Source organism: Notolepis coatsorum (genome assembly GCF_963971535.1).
Source record: "Notolepis coatsorum genome assembly, chromosome: 11".
Classification (NCBI taxonomy): Eukaryota; Metazoa; Chordata; class Actinopteri; order Aulopiformes; family Paralepididae; genus Notolepis; species Notolepis coatsorum.
The window spans coordinates 64384668-64404692 of record NC_140175.1 but is presented as its reverse complement, the minus strand read 5'-3'; the positions used below and the strand labels follow the sequence as shown (position 1 = coordinate 64404692).

At 42.0% G+C, this 20025-nt stretch overlaps 1 protein-coding gene across 1 annotated transcript in view; it reads right to left on the bottom strand.

Annotated features, from left to right (window-relative positions):
• LOC311237141 (transmembrane protein 132C) overlaps positions 1–19675 on the bottom strand; it is a gene marked incomplete at its 3' end in the record, with an annotated part of 879977 nt that extends 860302 nt beyond the window's left edge. Inside the window, exon 1 of the mRNA XM_084324947.1 lies at positions 19539–19675. Within this exon, the coding sequence (XP_084181073.1) occupies positions 19539–19599 (61 nt within the window). The 5' untranslated portion in view covers positions 19600–19675. The remainder of the gene's footprint in view (positions 1–19538) is intronic.
• Between the last annotated feature and the right edge of the window lie 350 nt (positions 19676–20025).

The following is a 20025-nucleotide window of genomic DNA, read 5'->3' as shown; positions in this document are numbered from 1 at the left end:
CCACTATCCCCTGGGACTCTTTTTTAAAGCCCCAATCTCCGGTTGCTGAAGCTCAAAACAAATAAAGGTCTCTCTGTCAATATAGTCTGTAATGCTTTGTATCTGATTGTCTTTGTTGCTGTTATCACAGATAGTTAGCTCTATTCATCTTTTGCTATAGACCTTTTCAGTGCAATTCCATTGCTAAGAGCCCAAGTGTATTTCTTGTCAGCTATTGATATTAGCAAACACTGAAACAGGAAATAAGCGTGGGGCCCATTTAGAAAGCTTATGTTGTCACATCTGAAAAGGTCAATCTTCACTGGTTCATCCTGATAAGGATATAATTTCACTGTCAGGAGGACAATTCTAATATTGGTTTACTTTGATGCATTTTTCTATGTTCCTTGCATGATTTTGAGACAATTACAATCTGTGAATTCACCCATTCATTCACACACCGGCGGCGGAGGCAACCATCCAATCTGGCAATCTGCTCATCGGGGACAGTTAGGGGTCAAGTGTCTTGATCAAGGACACTTTGACCCGCTGCCCGGAGGAGCCGGAATCAAACCGGGAACCTTCTGATTACCAGACCATCGCTTTACCTCCTGAGACACTCACAGACGACACGGTGGTGGTGGGGCTGATCTCGGACAACGACGAGAAGGCCTACCAGGAGGAGGTTGAGGTACTGGAACGCTGGTGCCAGGACAACAGCCTGCTCCTGAACATTGGTAAAACCAAGGAGCTGATCGTGGATTATAGGAGAGGACAGCAGGAGACACACACACCACATTAACGGGGCTACCGTGGACAGGGTGAGCAGCTTTAAGTACCTGGGGATCCACATCTCAGAGGATCTGACATGGTCAACACACATAGACACAGTAGTAAAGAAGGCGAAACAGCGCCTCTACCACCTGAGACAGTTAAGGAAGTTCAGAGTATCGGGGAAGATACTCCAGTCCTTCTACTCAGGAGCTGTAGAGAGCATCTTGACCGGAAACATCACTGCCTGGTATGGAAACAGCACGGCACAAGACAAGAAGGCCCTACAGAGAGTGGTGCGCTCAGCCGAGCGTACCACGGGTATTGCACTACCTCCCCTGCAGGTTCTATACAACAAGAGGTGCAAATCCAGAGCCTGCAGGATAATGAAAGACCCTCACCACCCCAATAACAGCCTGTTCCAGCTGCTGAGGTCAGGCAGACGCCTGCGAACCCCAGCTACTAGGACAGAGCGGCTTAGGCTCAGCTTCTTCCCCCAGGCCATCAGAGCCCTGAACAATGAACATTGAGTGCCACAGAACACTGAACTATCCACACACAAGCACACATGAACACACACACGACACGCATGCTGTGCACGCTCACACACTAGCAGCCACTTAACACTTTAACATGAGCGGGCACACACTCATGCCGCACACTTATGGCCAAAAGGAAAGGCCACTTTAAATTAGAATAACAGGAACAGTGTATTGCACTACCAAAGCTACCTAGCATGTCCTATATGCTCTGTAAATAACTATGTACAGATACCGAGATGTCACACCATGTTACCTGTTACCTGTTTATTGCACAATGTTGTTTTTTTATTGGATTCTATTATATGTTGTACCACTGTATTGCACATCGTTGCGGGCAAGACCACCCGCATTTCATTGTATACTTGTATGCCGTGACAATTAAAACTCTTGACTTGACTTGACACTGTCACCCCTCAGTGACACAAAACACAAGTGACATAAGACTTATTGCAAGAAGCTAATGTCCACTTGGTACATTTGGTAATAACCAAAGTCAAATCGCTCTTGTTTTTCGTTTGGCCCCACAACCACAATATAGTTGTTATTGTACCTCTGTGTCAAAACATGTGGGTATCCTTGACTTGCACTGTATGTAGTGGAGAGATACTGGGAATAGAAAGATGGGGGGGGGGGGGGGTTATGCAACAAAGGCTATGAGCCCAATTCAAACCCAATTAGTGGTATTATACCTACTTGTTTTAAGTCTGCTCACCCAGTCTTGCTTTCATATTGAACACCCGACAATATCTTTTGGATGTTAGATTACAACATCTGACAACGTTATCTGTGATCTTTAGCCCCCCAACGAGATCGCTGGAACACCGGTGAATATCATCACAATGTGGCTGGCTGGCCGAGCTCCTCACCCCCACCATCATTGCAAGCCCTCACTGTCTATCGCTCCCCAGCATCTTCCTGGCCAACGAGTGGTCTCTGGTAAACAAAATGAATAAACTGTGACTGCGGATCATCAATCATAAATGGATTAACCTCTTAAACCCGATGGGTCCGGGTACCAGACCCACAATGACATCACGCCATAAATCCATCTCTACAGACTGTATGAATTAATGTTGCATTTAATTGTTTTCAAATGTAGCCAAGAGTGAGGCGGCTGGGTGGGCGCAGTGGACATTGCACTCGTCACCAACGCAAGAGACACCGGTATCGAATCCGACTGTCAGCGTTGCCTCCGGCTTGGGCCGGCCATCATACTGACTCAATTGGCAGAGTTAGCGGGAGGGAAGTCGATGGGTGGTAGTATGGTCGTTGTGAACAGCGACTCCTACAGGTCAGTTGGGGCGCCTGCACAGCAAAGTCAGGAAAATGGCGGGGGCAGTGTGAGCCTCCTACACGTTACTCCTCGCCAATGAGAGTCCGCGCTGGCAGGTGAAAAGATGTGACTGGCTGCCTCCACATGTATCGGAGGGGACATGTGATGGGCTTCTATCCTCCCTACAACCGGCCAGTGTGGGGCACATACGAGCAACGATCAAGACAGGGGAGGGGAGAATTGGCACGGCTAAATTGGGATGGGAGGAAAAATAGAAAAAAGGAGGAGAAAAAGTGGACAAAATTCTTTTTGCCAAGAGTAAAGACCCTAACCCTGTCAAAACAGGAGTCGAATTGTATATTTTCAGCATTACATTTGTTATTAGTGAAATATAAGATTTTATACAACGGCATGCAAATTTCTCGATTCTAACACGTATGTATAGGGCACAATCCACGCTCCTGGTCCCAGGACCCGCCCACAACCGAATCACATCACTCCGCCGTGCGGATTCTTCGGAGAAAACAAGATGGCGGACAATAATCTTTAACAAGTGGATATGTTGATAGCGTCATAACGACTAAATATAAGCGATTCTGTCACGGCGAATGTCTTAGTCCTTTAAACAATGTTGGATGATGTAATAGATGGGTCATGGGGTCATTGTAGAACAAAAGAAAAATCGCGGATTGATTGGCAGAATGGCATCCAATGTAATAAAAAAAGTCAACCAACGAACTCGATTCTTGTGCCGGATCTCCTCTCTGGTAAACAAGAATACCCTGAAGACTCTGGCAGGAGCACTCATTCAGGGGTACTACGACTATGCTTGCACCTCATGGTACCAAAGCACCTCAAAGGCGCTAAAAACAAAATTACAAACATCTCAAAACAAACTGGTCGGACTACTGCTTGACCTTACTCCTAGAACCCACCTCACCCCTGCCCACTTTGACAACCTAGGATGGCTTAGAGTAGACGACAGAGTACAGCAACTTGCAATGGGCCTGGTCTACAAGATACAATACACGACCAAGGTACCCATGTACATGTCAAAATACTTCCCAAAGGTCAGTGAATACCACGATCACAACAACAGAGGGAGCTCCACAAATCATGTTAAACCCAGATTCGGCTCAAATAAGGGACTAAACACGTTTCGCAATTATGCCACATCAATGTGGAACGCCCTACCCAAAGCTGTAAAGGAATGTGGATCACTACCCACTTTCAAAACCTCTCTCAAGGGACACCTACGGGAGACTAATTTTGTTTATTTGTACAGTGTCTCCTCCCCCCCTCCCTCAATGTACAGTTTTGCTTGTTTATACAGTGTGTCTCCCCCCCCCCCCCCCAACCACCTCCAATGTAAATTACCCAGTATGGTTGTCAATATCCCAATGTACCCAACCCCCCCCACCCAACCTCCTCCAATGTACTGTACAGTTTCTACGTCAAATGTATATACACCCTTTTCTTGACTCCTTCTGTATCACAAACAGTACTGTATTTGCAAATCTGGTATGTCATAAATGTATAGATGTAGCAGTACTGACTATCTGTATGTCATGTATGTCAAATTTCTTCCTTCCCCCTGACTGCAGAGCTCACTCTCACACTGTCTGGCACACCCACCCACACACACACACACACACACACACACACACACACACACACACACACACACACACACACACACACACACACACACACACACACACACACACACACACACACACACACACACACACACACACACACACACACACACACACACACACACACACACACACACACACACACACACACACACATTCACTGCATCTGGTAATAAAATGTTCAATCAATCATTCCAATAACACACAGTTGGATGTGTTAGTTTGTTGGATCCGTTGGATGCACTTCCGAGCTGCTTCCACATGGAGGCAACTTCTCTCAATCATTCCAATAACACACAGTTGGATGTGTTAGTTGGTTGGATGCACTTCCGAGCTGCTTCCACATGGAGGCAACTTCTCTCAATCATTCCAATAACACACAGTTGGATGTGTTGGTTGGTTGGATGCACTTCCGAGCTGCTTCCACATGGAGGCAACTTGTCTTTTTTGTTGTTGTGGGAACTACTTTTTCTGGCGGATGGTTTTTTCAATAAATCTTCGATTAATGTGTGTTTATAGTATAGCAATAAGGTTGGATGAATCTGGCAGTTGTATAAAAGCATTACACCACTTGCAGTCGTGATTTGTGAACAATAAACCATGCCTATGGGGGTCTAACGACCACCCCTAGGCATGGTTTATTGTTCACAAACCACTCCTGCGCGTGATGTAATGCTTAAATAGAAATGTCAGGGTATTCGGTTGGAAACCGGCGCATATTGATGGGAGGAAGTGACACAGCCAAAAGTGAGTGTAGTCTTTTGAAGGAAGAGACTGAGGGCTTTGGATGGGCTTTCGAATTTAGAAAAAACTACACTACCCAGCTCATGCCAGCCCCTGTCAATCATTTGACTTCTGTATTTACTTATTTTTCGGGATTATCTCCCACAAACCTGAACGTTATTGCCATAAAACAGAACGTAGTTAGTTTCTCTACCTTTCTGTGAACGTCTAGCAAAAAATGGCGTTGCAATCTGATGAAAAATGCCGGAGAAAATGACATTAGAAAAAAGTAACTAGATTTCATTCACGGTTTTTGCTGCACGCCTGGGCCCTATTCCCCGTACCTGGTTCAACTAAGTCGATCAAGAGTCACATTATCCAGATTCAGTTAACCCGATGTTTGAAGCCGGGATTTTCCTGTTCCTCGAAGGTGGATTCAGTCTCGTTAACTCAAACCAGACTTGAGACCCAGGATAAGTGCGCGCGGCCGCTTCAGTTGAAAAGCCAGCACGTATCGATAGCAGAGATCCTGATTCTCTAGCGGCATTGATTGATTAATTGATTTAAAACTTTATTAACATATTGCAGTACGGCTCAATCGCCTCACCGACAAGTTAAATGCGTTATCTATAGGCTAATTTTAAGTCCCTCATTACCTCAATCAATCAGATTATATTTCTTTAAACTTGCCTGCTGGATTGAATAATCAAATGAGATCTTGCTAGCGAAAATAATTAGTTAAACTGTTATACAGAATAACGATACGGCTCTCTTACCCATTGATTGATGTATGGTCGATCTTTTACTTATCTCCACTGTGGTGTAACGGGTTCTTCTTTTGACTTTCACGCAGACGACCGGGGTTCGAAACCTAGTCTTTTCCTTCTTTTTGCAATGTAGGAATAATTCAATTTGGTGCACGTTGAGAGCTATATAAAGAATGACATCCTCAATGCATGTAGATTTATAATATTTTAACTTAAAACTAGGCTACCTTTGCGTATAATCATTAATATTATATTCCAAAAAATTATATTGGAAACACGGGGTTTCGAACACCGGTCGCCGGGTTGCCAGGATTGAGCACTACCGCTGCGCCACTGTGCCAGATGGGATAAATTCATTGTTTATACATTAATGAACGAGAGACCCGTGTTTAGAATATTCTTTATTTTGAATGAAGTTTTATCTCTTTATTCTCATTCATTAATGTGACGTCAACGGCTCATTCAATTTCTCAAATCCGTCAAACAGCGCATCTCATCAGACATTTTAATCCCAGTTACAATATCACACAAGATCCACAATCCACGCATAGACACTTCAATTTTATGCTTGAATGAAACAAAATCCAGGCGCTCCTCTCCTTCCTCGCTCCTCATCCACAGCGGAGAATATGAAAGGAATCAGAGCCAAACGAGCGATAGGTTTCAATCATTAAGGATATCCCCGCGGGATTCACATTTGCAATGCTGCGCGTTGTTAAAATAACCACATAATGTGTACATCGCACCGAGCGAGCGCCACGGTATATAACGTGCATTATTTAGGACAAAGTGAATTTAGTATCAGCATTTTGGGTCTATTTTACATTTCAAAAGCCCCCTCTGGAAGAATGGAGCACAAAAACGTAATTCAGAATGGTATAATGCAGATCCTAGACTGTGGGAATAATTTCAGGAAACGCGCTGTCACTTCTTTGCGGGGGCGTGGCGATGGTTCATCCGGCTAACTTGAACTTAAACCCTGCTCTCGACCAGGCTCAAACTTTTTGATCTGTCATGGTGATTTAGACAATCCAGCTTCGGGGAACGGGAAAGTCCGGCTTAAGTCAGACTTGACCGAAAGTTATCCGGCTAACTCAGTTATCCAGGTACGGGGAACGGGGCCCTGGTGATACTAAATCCAGATTGAACTCTGCCATTGGAAAGGGAATATTTGGCCTGATCCATAGATGTGCGACTTGGCCACAATAAGATAATTTATAGGCCTGATATTCTATATTCTAAGCAGATTTAGCAAGGTAAAATAAGTCGAACAAATAAGTTGGCCAGCCAATGTGAATTTAGTGCTGTGGACTTATACTGTAGCTTACTTGCGCTGTTGCCAGCTCCTTCCTCCTCCTCGATAGTTGAGGATTGCGTAGAAGGCTTAGATCTCTTTTTTTTCTGGCTTCCATGTTTCAGCTTTGCCCACAACAAACGCTAAGATCAGAGTCTCTAACAGCTCTATATAAAGACGTGCGTGTCTATGATCACAATAGACAGGGGTGCATTCAAATTCAGCAAACAATGCTAATGTTCGCTAGGGCTGTCCCCGACTAAGGATTTGGATAGTCGACTATGATTGGCCGAAATTTGCCGATAGTCGACTGGAATATATATTTTTTTAAGTACAGTACATCAGAAATAAGTTTGGCATCCAACCAGAGTGCAAATATAACAGTAAAGTGCAATAGTCTGTAATGTACAATGTACAGGTGATTAAACTGGGTATGAAATATATAAATCAGTACTACTGAGTAATAGTGCTAATCAGATGTACTGTATGCACAGAGTTGTAGTATTATAAGTAATATGTACACTACAGTGCTACAGGTATAAAGACAATATGGCAGTAAGTCATACTGGCCAGTAACTAGTAAGAGTAGGTAAGGGATATGTACAGTATCTACAGACATGTAAAAAGGATTATATGCAGGTGTGTACAGATGTGGATATATGTATATATATTAGAGCTGGGCCGTTAACGGCGTTAACGTGCCGCGTTAACGCTATACTAGTATCGCGCGATAATATAATTAACGCATTAATCTAAAAAAAAAAAAAAATAATTACATTTTTTACCTTATTTACCCAGGGTAGGTTCGCTGAGCACAGATGCTCTTTTTCAGGAACGCCCTGCTTCACATTCACAGTTCCATTCACACCTGGGAGCTGCCCAGTACAACCACAGTTGACACCATTGGCCACTGAGCAACTCCACTGGAGCAGTTGATTCAAGCCATGTCACATAGTTCAAGTTTGAAATGATTCTTTCTGTTTTGCTCCTGAGAGTGTGCTAGATACTGTACTGTACTGGTAATATTATTTATTTGTGTTAACTTCTGAATAAAACAACTTATTAAACACAAGTACATCTTATTGAACATTATTTTGATATTTCATTACCAATTATCATAGCAAAACAGCTTTTTCAAACAGTCTGTAATGCATTTTGGAAACGGGAGATGGGCTCATGGTGTAATGGGCCACCTGGCCTGAGAAACATAAGGAGGAAAGAAAAAGTAAGGACTTACTTCTGGTCATTATTTGGGTAGAACACACATATTTTGAATGCCTTCGGCAGGTTTTTTCTTCTCTTTTTGAGCCATTTTAATCTAGATTAATCTAGATTAAATCCAGGATTGCAGATAGATTAATCTAGATTAAAAAGATTAATCTATGCCCACCTCTAATATATATATATGCGGTAAATATACAATTATAAATGTATATATGGTATATATAGCAATATTGTACATGCTATCACACAGAGTTATATGGGTCTGACTGAGGTAGGTAATTATTCATAATCATAAAGATAATTATCATTACTATAAGTACAGTGTAGGGCAGTTGTAGTAGTAACACAGTTGTAGATGCTTTGAAAAATGGATATGATAATGGATATGATAAAACTGTCATGTAGAACACACTGGTCAATATAGGGCAGCATAATGCACACACACACACACACACACACACACACACACACACACACACACACACACACAAAATACATGTTGTGTGTGTGTGTGTGTGTGTGTGTGTGTGTGTGTGTGTGTGTGTGTGTGTGTGTGTGTGTGTGTGTGTGTGTGTGTGTGTGTGTGCGTATGTGTATGTGTATGTGTGTGTGTGTGTGTGTGTGTGTGTGTGTGTGTGTGTGTGTGTGTGTGTGTGTGTGTGTGTGTGTGTGTGTAATTTAGCATGTGTCTGCCTAGGTGCATGCGTGACTGGGAAAAAACACATTCGATTTCACGAAGTTATCACTAAATGGAAACTTAAAGTGGGTTCATAAAGTTCATAAACAGCTTATTTTCATGACAACCCTTGCCTCATGCCTCCACCAGCCTACGCCTCGGTCCACAATAGCACATGATGACGCAGTTGTTTCTCAATGTACTTCCACACTTTTTGTGTAGCAAACATCAAAGAATGTATTTTTAAAAGCACATTTCCTACTAGCGAGGCCGTGATTTTAGAAAACCTTCTAACAATTTCAATGGTTTCTGGGAGCCCACACAAAAGCAGCGGGCAGGCACTGTGCAGGATGCTACTCCCATGCTGCTAAAGTGCAGTGCTCTTTACACTAAGGGTTAGTATACAGAAAAGCAAGGCAATTACAGGCAAATATCTTCTACTTTACTCGTCTCTTTCTATTCAAATATATTCCATTGTAAAAGCTTCACCGTTCAACAAATTATTGATTGATTTATTATTTTGTTTCTGTGTCATGCACACAAAGTGCATAACCCTCATAAGACACCAAAATATACTGTTGCAGTGTTCCATTATTACATTACATTTATTTTCATTACCTAAAATACAGATTACATGAATACAGATTACAGCTCGGGCCTTGAACAAAGTATTCTGCCTTCTCTCCCAAGATTGGCAAATAAAATCTGCTGCAAGAAAAGTTCCCTTCCTGAAGCATAGCTCAAGTTATTAATATGCAAAAGTCCAGACATTCCAGCCCAGCAGGTCTCCTTCCAAATCTGCTGATAGACAAATCTGCCATTGTGTGTGTGTGTGTGTGTGTGTGTGTGTGTGTGTGTGTGTGTGTGTGTGTGTGTGTGTGTGTGTGTGTGTGTGTGTGTGTGTGTGTGTGTGTGTGTGTGTGTGTGTGTGTGTGTGTGTGTGTGTGTGCGCATTCCAAGTTTCATGTTTTATTCGCGAACATATAAGGTACATGTACATTTATAGTGAAATGCTTGGTTCTGTATGACCCTCCTGAGATTGTACTTCATAAACAGCAAAAGACCAAACAATAATACTAAATATACAATATACAAAACTAAAAGGTACAAAATGCTAAAATGCTAAAATTAGGTAGAAGAGGTATTCGCAGATGTATTTATTAAAACAAATGTTTTTATGCAAATCTCTTGTGACAGCAAGGCCGTGTTATCTTCATGCGAGTAGAATGATCACTTTCGTTTTGGGAGGAGAGGCAATCCTTTATACGTAAACAATAGCTCATTGCTCCCCTCTAGTGGTCAGAAAATCATTATTGCAGCTTTAAAATAGTGTAGGTAAGGAAAATAAAAAAGTCCCTGTCCATGTTCCTTTTTTTTGTTTGTTTGACCTTGGAATGTGGTGGTGTGGCCCCACAAAATGGGTAGAGCATGACACAAACTATACCAGGGGGGTTGGAACCCCACTGGGTTTTCATATCATACATATATACTTGTATTCACCTTGTGATTCTAAGCCAAAAGGACACTGTCAGCCTGCCAACTTTGTCTTTAAACTCCCTAGCTAGCTTGTGATACTTGTAACTAGAAAGGCATAGATTAGCCTTCAAAGTCCATACATTTTTTATGAAAAACACAGAGTTCATGCAAAGGATAAAGAGCTAAACAGCTTTGTGTCCTGCACGTCTTCTTCTGCCTGCTGATCATGTGCATCTTATCCATCCTAGTCTACCAACACCATGAATAAACCAAGAAGAGGAGGATCGCTGCTCCCCCGCGTGGAGGCACTCAAGAGTGATCACTTCATTTACTAGTAAGAAGAACAATCCTTGTGTCTTTACTGCTGCCGCTGCTGTGATGCTACCCACCGCCATCAACCTATGAACCTTCGAGGAACACCGAGATCCACCAATGATGTGGAGTGGGCTACCACCCCCTGTGTATGGAACACAGGTCATCCTCACTGAACTTAGATACAAACATTCATTGACCCTATGTGTCCCACGCGCTCGCTGGTCTCTCTCTCTCTCTCTCTCTCTCTCTCTCTCTCTCTCTCTCTCTCTCTCTCTCTCTCTCACACACATACATACGATAGAGGGAAAACGCAGCCACACAAACACACATGCACAGGAACACACGCACATAGTTATATTCTATATTTGTGAGGACTATTGACATTAATTCACACTATTGGCCTAATTCTAACCGTAAACCTCACATTTAACCCTAACATTTACTTTACTGTATATGTTAAAGTGAGCAACCACCAAGTGTCCACACTTTAATGAAAAAGAAATAAAGAATTCAGGTCTTATGGTGACCTTTGGTATGAGTGCAATACAAGAGAACATGCATACAACCACATACACCCACAGCCACACCCACACAAACATTTTGCCACCTGCAGGTGAATGTTCAGATTAGTGTGAAATCACAGCTCAGCATCCAATCTTTATGACCTGAAACTATCTGCTTCCCTCTCCAGGCTTAACATCCACACTGCAAGAAGTGACAAGATGACTAGCCTGTGATTTTATCCTGTATCAAGATTTCCCAAGCTTATTTCAACACGCGTGGAGACTCACAAGAGTGATTGTGAACCTAACATCTTTAGACGAACGACGCATACTGGAATCAGTGAGGATAACTTGTATGCAGAGCTCTACCAGGATCGCTGGCTACTACAAATAAAAGAACAGGGACATACAGTACTATCGTATTGCTTTTCCCCAAAAATATATTGAATAATGAATTTATCTTCCTCCCTACTTCTCATTCCCACACATGGAATGCACCTGATTGGATAAATGACATGCTGGTGCTCTAGTGTGATATCTAGTTGCTAAATGTTATCTATAGCACCTTTAAATGTATAAACCGATATGCATATCACACTTCCCATCACGTCAGTAAGCTGTGAGCATAGGTTTTCATGTCTGCGTTGTTTGAGGAACTACTTGAAGAGCAGTGGGGACTCTGTAACCAGTAACCTGGCACTGCTGGCTATAAACACTGAGAGAACAAGGACCCTGGACAGCGACAAAAACATGAATGCCTTTGCACTCAACCACAACATCTAATGGTAAGTGCATGATTATCCCCCCCCCCCCCCCCCCCCTCTGTTGCCTATTCCGAATTGAATGCATTTGGTGGTTGAAGCACAAATTCCTGTAATTATCTCTCTCATTCATCGGTGCTCATTCATATAACATTAGGTCTATGAAACTGAATATACTGTTGATTCGTCAGTCAAGTTGTTGGTGTTGTAATCTTAGAATCTGAGGCTGAAATGTGCACAAACCTATGTCTGCCGCTTGCTGCTTGTGCAAGCCTTGTCCATGGCATAACGGTGTTACCATTTTATATTCAGAGGTGTGTTTACGTAGGCAGGATTGTGAACCTTACATCTATGTCCCATGAGCTGAATATGTCGCCTTGTGTTTAACACAGAGTGGGTACTGTGTATGTGCGTGTGTGTGTGTACGTGTGTGTGTGTGTGTGTGTGTGTGTGTGGGGGTGTTTGTGTCAGGGGTGTTGCAGTAGAAATTGTATTAAATTACATTAGTGGGAAAGCGTATTTCAGAGCACCCTCACTGAAAGGTTGAGCAACTCCATGTAGCACAAAATAACATCTCTGGCGCCACCACTAATCACACTGTTTACATTTTAAAGCGTCATATGAGGTGGCTGTCATACATTTCTGACTTTATTGTACTGGATCTTTAATTGCAACCAATGGAACATCCCTGTTTCCAAACAAGCCCAGAAACAGTCCAACTACGATTAGCAGAACGATAAAAACCTGGAAAAAAGGGTCCCTTATCAGCCCTGCACCACATTACACAAAGCAAAGCCTTTCCCTCCTGGAATGGGTAATAAAACATATTTTAATTCCAGTATGACCAAGGTATCATGATTATTAGTGATCTATTCAAGGTTGAAATGTTATTATCATTTGAACAACTTAAAACTTACTGGGGACCTGAGCCCTCACTGGCCTTTATGGAATCCCTACGATGCTTAATTAACCCATAGCCACACAACAAGTTATTGCATTCACCACTTTGCTTGCCAGGAGGCTTGTTCTTCTTAAATGGACACATTCCACTCCGCTTACACATAATAAGATGGATCCATGACATATTGCAATGTATTAGGCTTGAAAGGATTAGGTTCTCCCTAAAAGGTTCCCTAAAGACCTTCTATCACAACCTGGAAACCCTTTCTACAATATATTGACACCCTTTCTATCAATGAAAAAATCAACACGTCAATTGCTGAGCTATTCAATTACTTAATTTAGTTTTATCCTATTTTATTTGTAATTTATTTTATTTGTATTATTGACTTATTTATTGATCTATTCGTTTCAAAATGTCAAAATGTCCCGGAAACTCAACCAACAGATTCTGCTATTGACTCATTTACAGTTTTACACTCATCAAATGACAGGGTGACAAAAAAGATATTTAACTGGGACAGAGCACACGGTCATCCCTGGTCAAGAGAGATGTCGATGATTTTTTCTTCTGCTGACTTAAGTATGATTTTTATGAACAATCTGCAGTGTAAGGTTCACATAATAAAAAAAAAAATGATCAACAATCCATCAGGATAAGTGGAAGGTGGAGATATGGAAAAAACCTAAACTTAAAAAATATGTTGTAATTAAAAATGAGTATTTTACTGAACCTTATGTAAAACGTAAAGAAAAGACAGAGGTCTCTGTGTGCCCAGTTGAGGTCTGGCACCCTGCCATTGGCTGTGGAAGTGGGTAGATTCCAAGGTAAACCTGAGGACGAGCGGTTGTGTGTTCTATGTGATCTGGGAGTGGTGGAAGATGAATATAATTTCGTTTTTTATTGCCCTTTGTATACCGATTTGAGGAGGGCTTTATTTGAGAAAATTCAAATTATAAATCCGGATTTGTTTTGGCAGTCTGAGAGTTGTATGTTGAGTTGTTTTTTTGCGGAGGACATTGGTGTCACAGCGCATGTGCACCAGGCTATTTGGCTGCCTGGTGCGCATGCGCTGTGACACCAATGGCGGAAATACACGGCTCGCTCTGTAATTACCACTCGTTTTGTAACAATGATTTAAAAGGTTTATTAGCAACTCCGAGCTTTCAGACCCCAGCGTTTCGCTGTGTTAAACCCATATTGTACGCTGCGTATCTTTGAAATTCATATCTGATATATTTTTGACACACCCCCAGCTCAGAAGCAGCGCTTGTTACTTAATACGAGCCTGGTAGCGGCATAGCTGAGAGTGACTGCGGTTACAAAAGCCCCTGGCTTGCAGATCGCAGTCACGTAAGGGCTAGTCTTTATTAAGAAGTAGATTTAAAGATGTCCTTCTGCATGATGCATTCCTTTTGCAGGGCAATAACGTGGGAACTTTTTTCAGATTTGTCTATTAAATCAACTATTTCGATTAAAGAACAAAACCCATATGACTAGTGAATTAGAAGAACTGCAGCCAGTCCAACAAGTAGGCCTAAGGTGTTGATAACTGCACCTCTTTTTCCAGCGAAACACTGTGAAACAAGTATGTAATTACAATACTGAAACAAGTGGAATTTCTTGAAATGATCTGGCAGCACAATACAATAATTTTAAATATATAAAAATATCTTGAAAGAAACTTGATAGTCTGAAGTAAAAATTACTTGCCAGGTTTTTCTTTTTTTACAGTGACAGCGCAGCGCCTCCCCACCCCAAGTCACTCCCTGCTGTTGATCCAACACCATGCCCACACGCTGTCCAGTCAACAATACAATCACACAGAGATTACCGGTCATTTAGATTCAGCCACAACAGCAACATGCTAATTATGTCTTGGAAATGACATACCCCTTCTTAGCTGGGGGAAATTCATTTGCATTTCATTACTTGTGATACACTGAGTGCAGTCTTCACTCTGCAGGGTTTTCCATAGACATAATCATTTCCATACATTAGTGGCCCATCACTGTATCTGACAAACCAAATAGATTTCCCAAACTGACTTAATGACGTATTATCATATGACAAATAGATCAATACAGTCCATATTAAGTGATGTTTCCTTTTCAAATGTAGCCAAGAGTAAAGACCCTAACCCTATCCAAACATCAGTCAAAGTGTATATATATATATTTTTAGCAATGATTTTAAGTGTTATAAGCTGAATATGAGTTTATAAAAATCTATGCACTTTGCATCAGAAACCGGATGATTTAGATGCGAGGACGGACATGACGCCATCATGAAATCGTTGTAGTCCAGAAAAAGAGGAGACCCAGGGCTTTCGATGGACGTCAAAATTTCATAAAACTACACTACCCAGCTCACACCAGCCACAGACGCTTGACGTGAAAAATAAATATTGACATGAAATATCTCACGGGTCGAACAAACCTCAACGTTATTGCCACTACCACCACTACCACCACCACCACCACTACCACCACTACTACCTACCACCACTACTACCACTACCACCACTACTACCAACACTAACACCACTACTACCACTACTACCACTACCACCACTACCACCACTACTACCACTACCACCACTATACTACCACTACCACCACTACTACCACTACCACCACTACTACCACTACCACCACTACTACCACTACCACCACTACTACCACTACCACAGGGCTCTACAGTGCGACCATATTGCTCGCATATGCCCCTAAAAATATGTGTGTGCGAACCTGAAAAATAAATTACTCGCACGGTGTGCGAGTGCAGATTACAGCCTCAGTCGTTCTTTTTTTTCTACCATCACCACCACCACAACTACTACCATCATCACCACCACCACCACCACCACTACTACCACTAATATCACCACCACAACCACCACCATTACTACCACCACCACTACTACTACCATCACATTATCACCACCACCACCACCACTACCACTAATACCCTCACCAGCACCACTACTACTACCACTACCACCACCACTACCACTACTACCACCACCACCATTACTACCACCACTACTACTACTACTACTACTACTACTACTACTACTACTACTACTACTACTACTACTACTACTACTACTACTACTACTACTACTACTACTACTACTACTACCACTACTACTACTACTACTACCACCACCACCACCACCACCACCACCACTACCACTACCACTACTACTACTACTACTACTACTACTACTACTACTACTACTACTACTACTACTACTACTACTACTACTACTACTACTACTACTACTACTACTACTACCACCACCACCACCACCACCACTACTACAGGGCGACAGTGGCTCAGGAGATAGAGCAGTCGTCTGGTAATCGGAAGGTTCTGAGTTCGATTCCCTCTCCTCTCAAGCAGCTTGTCGAAGTGTCCCTGAGACACTTAACGCCCCCAAAATTGGCCATTTTAGTTTTCGTTTTTGAGGACTGCATACTTTTTTTGCAAACCAAAACAACATACTTTATACTTATAGCACATGCATGAGCCTGGGCCCCGTTCCCCGTACCTGGCTAACTGAGTTAGCCGGATAATTTCCAGTATAGCCTGACTTAAGCCGGACCTTTCTGTTCCCCGACGCTCGATTGTCCAAATCACCATGACAACAGATCAAAAAGTTTGAGCCTGGTCGAGAGCAGGCTTAAGTTCAGTTAGCTGGATGAACCATGGCCACGCCCCCGCAAATAAATGACAGCTCGCTTCCTGAAATGATTCTCACAGTCTAGGATCTGCATTATACCATTCTGAATTACGTTTTTGTGCTTCATTCTTCCAGAGGGGGCTTTTGAAATGTAAAATAGACCCAAAATGCTGATACTAAATTCACGTTGTCCTAAATAATGCACGTTATATATACCGTGGCGCTCGCTAGGTGCGATGTACACATTATGTGGTTATTTTAACAACGCGCAGCATTGCAAATGTGAATCCTGCTGGGATATTTTTAATGATTGAAACCTATCGCTCGTTTGGCTCTGATTCCTTTCATATTCTCCGCTGTGGGAGCGCCTGGATTGTGTTTCATTCAAGCATAAAATTGAAGTGTCTATGCGTGGATTGTGGTTTTTGTGGATTATGAATTACAAGGAATCTGAGGATTGTTGAATTGTATCATCACTCACACGTTATTGTGATATTGTAACTGGGATTAATGCATTTGAGAATAAAGAGATAAAACTTCATTCAAAAGAAAAATATTCTAAACACGGGTCTCTTGTCCATTGATGGTCTTGGATACACAATGGATATATTCTGTCTGGCACAGTGGTCCAACGGCAGTGTTCACTCCTGGCAAGCCGGTGACCCGGGTTCGAGACCCCGCGTTTCCAATATGATTTTTTTGGAATATAATATTAATGATTATACGCAAAAGTAGCCTAGTTTTAAGTTAAAATATTATAAATCTACATGCATTGAGGATGTCATTCTTTATATAGCTCTCAACGTGCACCAAATTGAAGTATTTACATTTAAAAAAGAAAGCTAGAAGAAGTGGGATTCGAACGCGGGTCGTCCGTGTGAAAGACAAAATGCTCGACCATCAGACCATGGTGGCAGACAAATGAAACATCAACCATACATCCATCAATGGATAAGAGAGCCGTATCCTTATTCTGAAACTGTTGAACTAATTATTTTCGCTAGCAAGATCTCATTTGATTATCCATTCCATGAACCTACTGCCAGCAGGGCATGTTTAAAGAAATATAATCTGATTGATTGATTGGGGTAATGAGGGACTTAAAATTTGCCTATAGATTATGCATTTAACTTGTCGGCGAGGCTATTGAGCCGTACTGCAATCTGTTAATAAAGTTTTAAATCAATCAATCAATCAATGCCGTTAGAAAATCAGGATCTCTGCTCTCGACACTTGCTGCCTTCTCGGCTGAGGCAGGCGCGCGCACTGATCCTGAGTATCAAGTCTGGTTCGAGTTAACGAGACTGAATCCACCTTCGAGGAACAGGAAAATCCCGGCTTCAAACATCGGGTTAATTGAATCTGGATAATGGGACTCTTGATCGACTTAGTTGAACCAGGTACGGGGAATAGGGCCCTGGTCTCTTTTGAAAGATGACATTATGAAAAGTTAAAATCACTTTTAGTGCTAAGGTAATCGAGTTACATAGGTCTGAACTTGAGTTGTAAAAAAAACTTGTTACTCAAGTTTTTCTATAGTAGTTAGTAGTCCAGAGGTAGTATTTCCCGAGAAGGTGGTATGGCAAATCCAAATCCATTCTCATAGACTTCAATTCATTTGGCTTCCTGTTAAAGAATTTAGTTGTTCACCTAGATCCCTCATTGGCTACAACGATCCACAATCATTTTCGAGATCGGATCCAGATTGACGGAACTACTGCAGCCTGAGTCGGGAGTGGTATTTTGCGCAATACCGTGTACTTTGCACAAGCCTCAAATACCGGCATGTAACTCGAGAACCGCTGAACGGATTTTGTCGGATTTTGTCGGATTTTGTCGGATTTTGTCGGATTTTGTCGCTATAGTGCCGGTTGCAAAAAGTCAGAAAAACATCCCATATGATGGACTTGCAGCTTAAGAAGTGTTAACCCCTAATTGCCCGCGATGAGCAAGTTGGTACATTGTGACTGTGCAACATAATACTTCATAATCATAACATATAACATTACAAATAAATAGGACAGAGGACTAGAGACTTAGACTAGTACACACACAGACAAGACAAGCTCTAATATACAATAATCTATATGAAGTAGCTAAAGAATACTTAACTATATACCCACATGTTATGTTCGTATACATGCCTAATTTAACAGATAATTCAAATGTGATGTTGATAAATGGTAAATGGCTGCTTTTTTATATAGCGCTTTACAATTTGTTACTCACATTTTACCCATTCACTCACACATTCACACACCGACGGCGGAGGCAACCATGCAAGGTGCCAACCTGCTCATCGGGAGCAATTAGGGGTTAAGTGTCTTGCTCAAGGACACATGCATCGACACGCTGCCCGGGAGGAGTGGGAATTGAACCGGGAACCTGCGGATTGCCAGACTACTTCTCTACCTCCCGAGCCAACTATATACAACTATACCCACATGTTATGTTCATACATGCCTAACAGCTAATTAAAATGTGATGTTGATAACATAATGAACCCCAATACAGAGTATTTAGACACATAATTGTAACTCACCTTTACAATCACTTAAAAAAAATAAAGAATTGCATACAGTAGGCCTACATTTCAATAGTTTCTACATCTGTTCAAATATCCCTTGATTGAGAATAAGATAAATATCTGGGCCATTCAAAGGTTACAGCTTGGAATGATGAGTGACTACAGCATATTTTACTACTGAAACAATCAATACTTACTTCTATGATGAAGAAATAATAATAATAATAAAATCACTCAGTCAGAGTCTGTTATGTTAGATTAGATTAAAATTGTGTCATTTTACTATAGATCTGATTTAGTCTATTATATTGTGCACAACTATATGTGGATGGATGCTCATGGTGGGAAAGACTGCTTAGATTTCACTATCCTCATATTAATCCCTCGCCGATACCGATAGTAGTAAACCGTAAACGATTGCTTGACTTCTTGGGGTTTCTATTGGGGGCGACTCACTCACCTCTGACGGCGAGGGCCATAGCGAGCCCCATCCACTGGACCAGCCCCATCCATAGAGTCATCTTTCCGCCTCACAGAGTTCCACAGCGTTGGGGAAGGCGAAGCGGCTCCTGCCACAAGGCTATACGGGAGAAAGCGTCACACAACTTTGCGCACAATTTCCTTCCTCTCACCAATTTTCCATTTATGACGAAAGTGTTTTATGTTGCTGTGTGCTATAATACGGACTAAGTCCAGGTCCGAAGAGATGAATCTATCGCGGACAACATCAGGGAAATGTCAGAAATTACTCCCGATACACTATAGCCGAAATATTTTGGACCGCTGGATCACACGGGGTGAGCCGTGCCATGGGATGGGCCTGTGGATAAAGTGTGAACCTTCTTTTTATCCACTCTCAGAATAGCAATAACATAGACTGTCGGACTGTTCCCCTGCTTAGCTAATCAAGTCGCTGGGAGCGCAAGGCTAGAATATGTCCCTGTTTG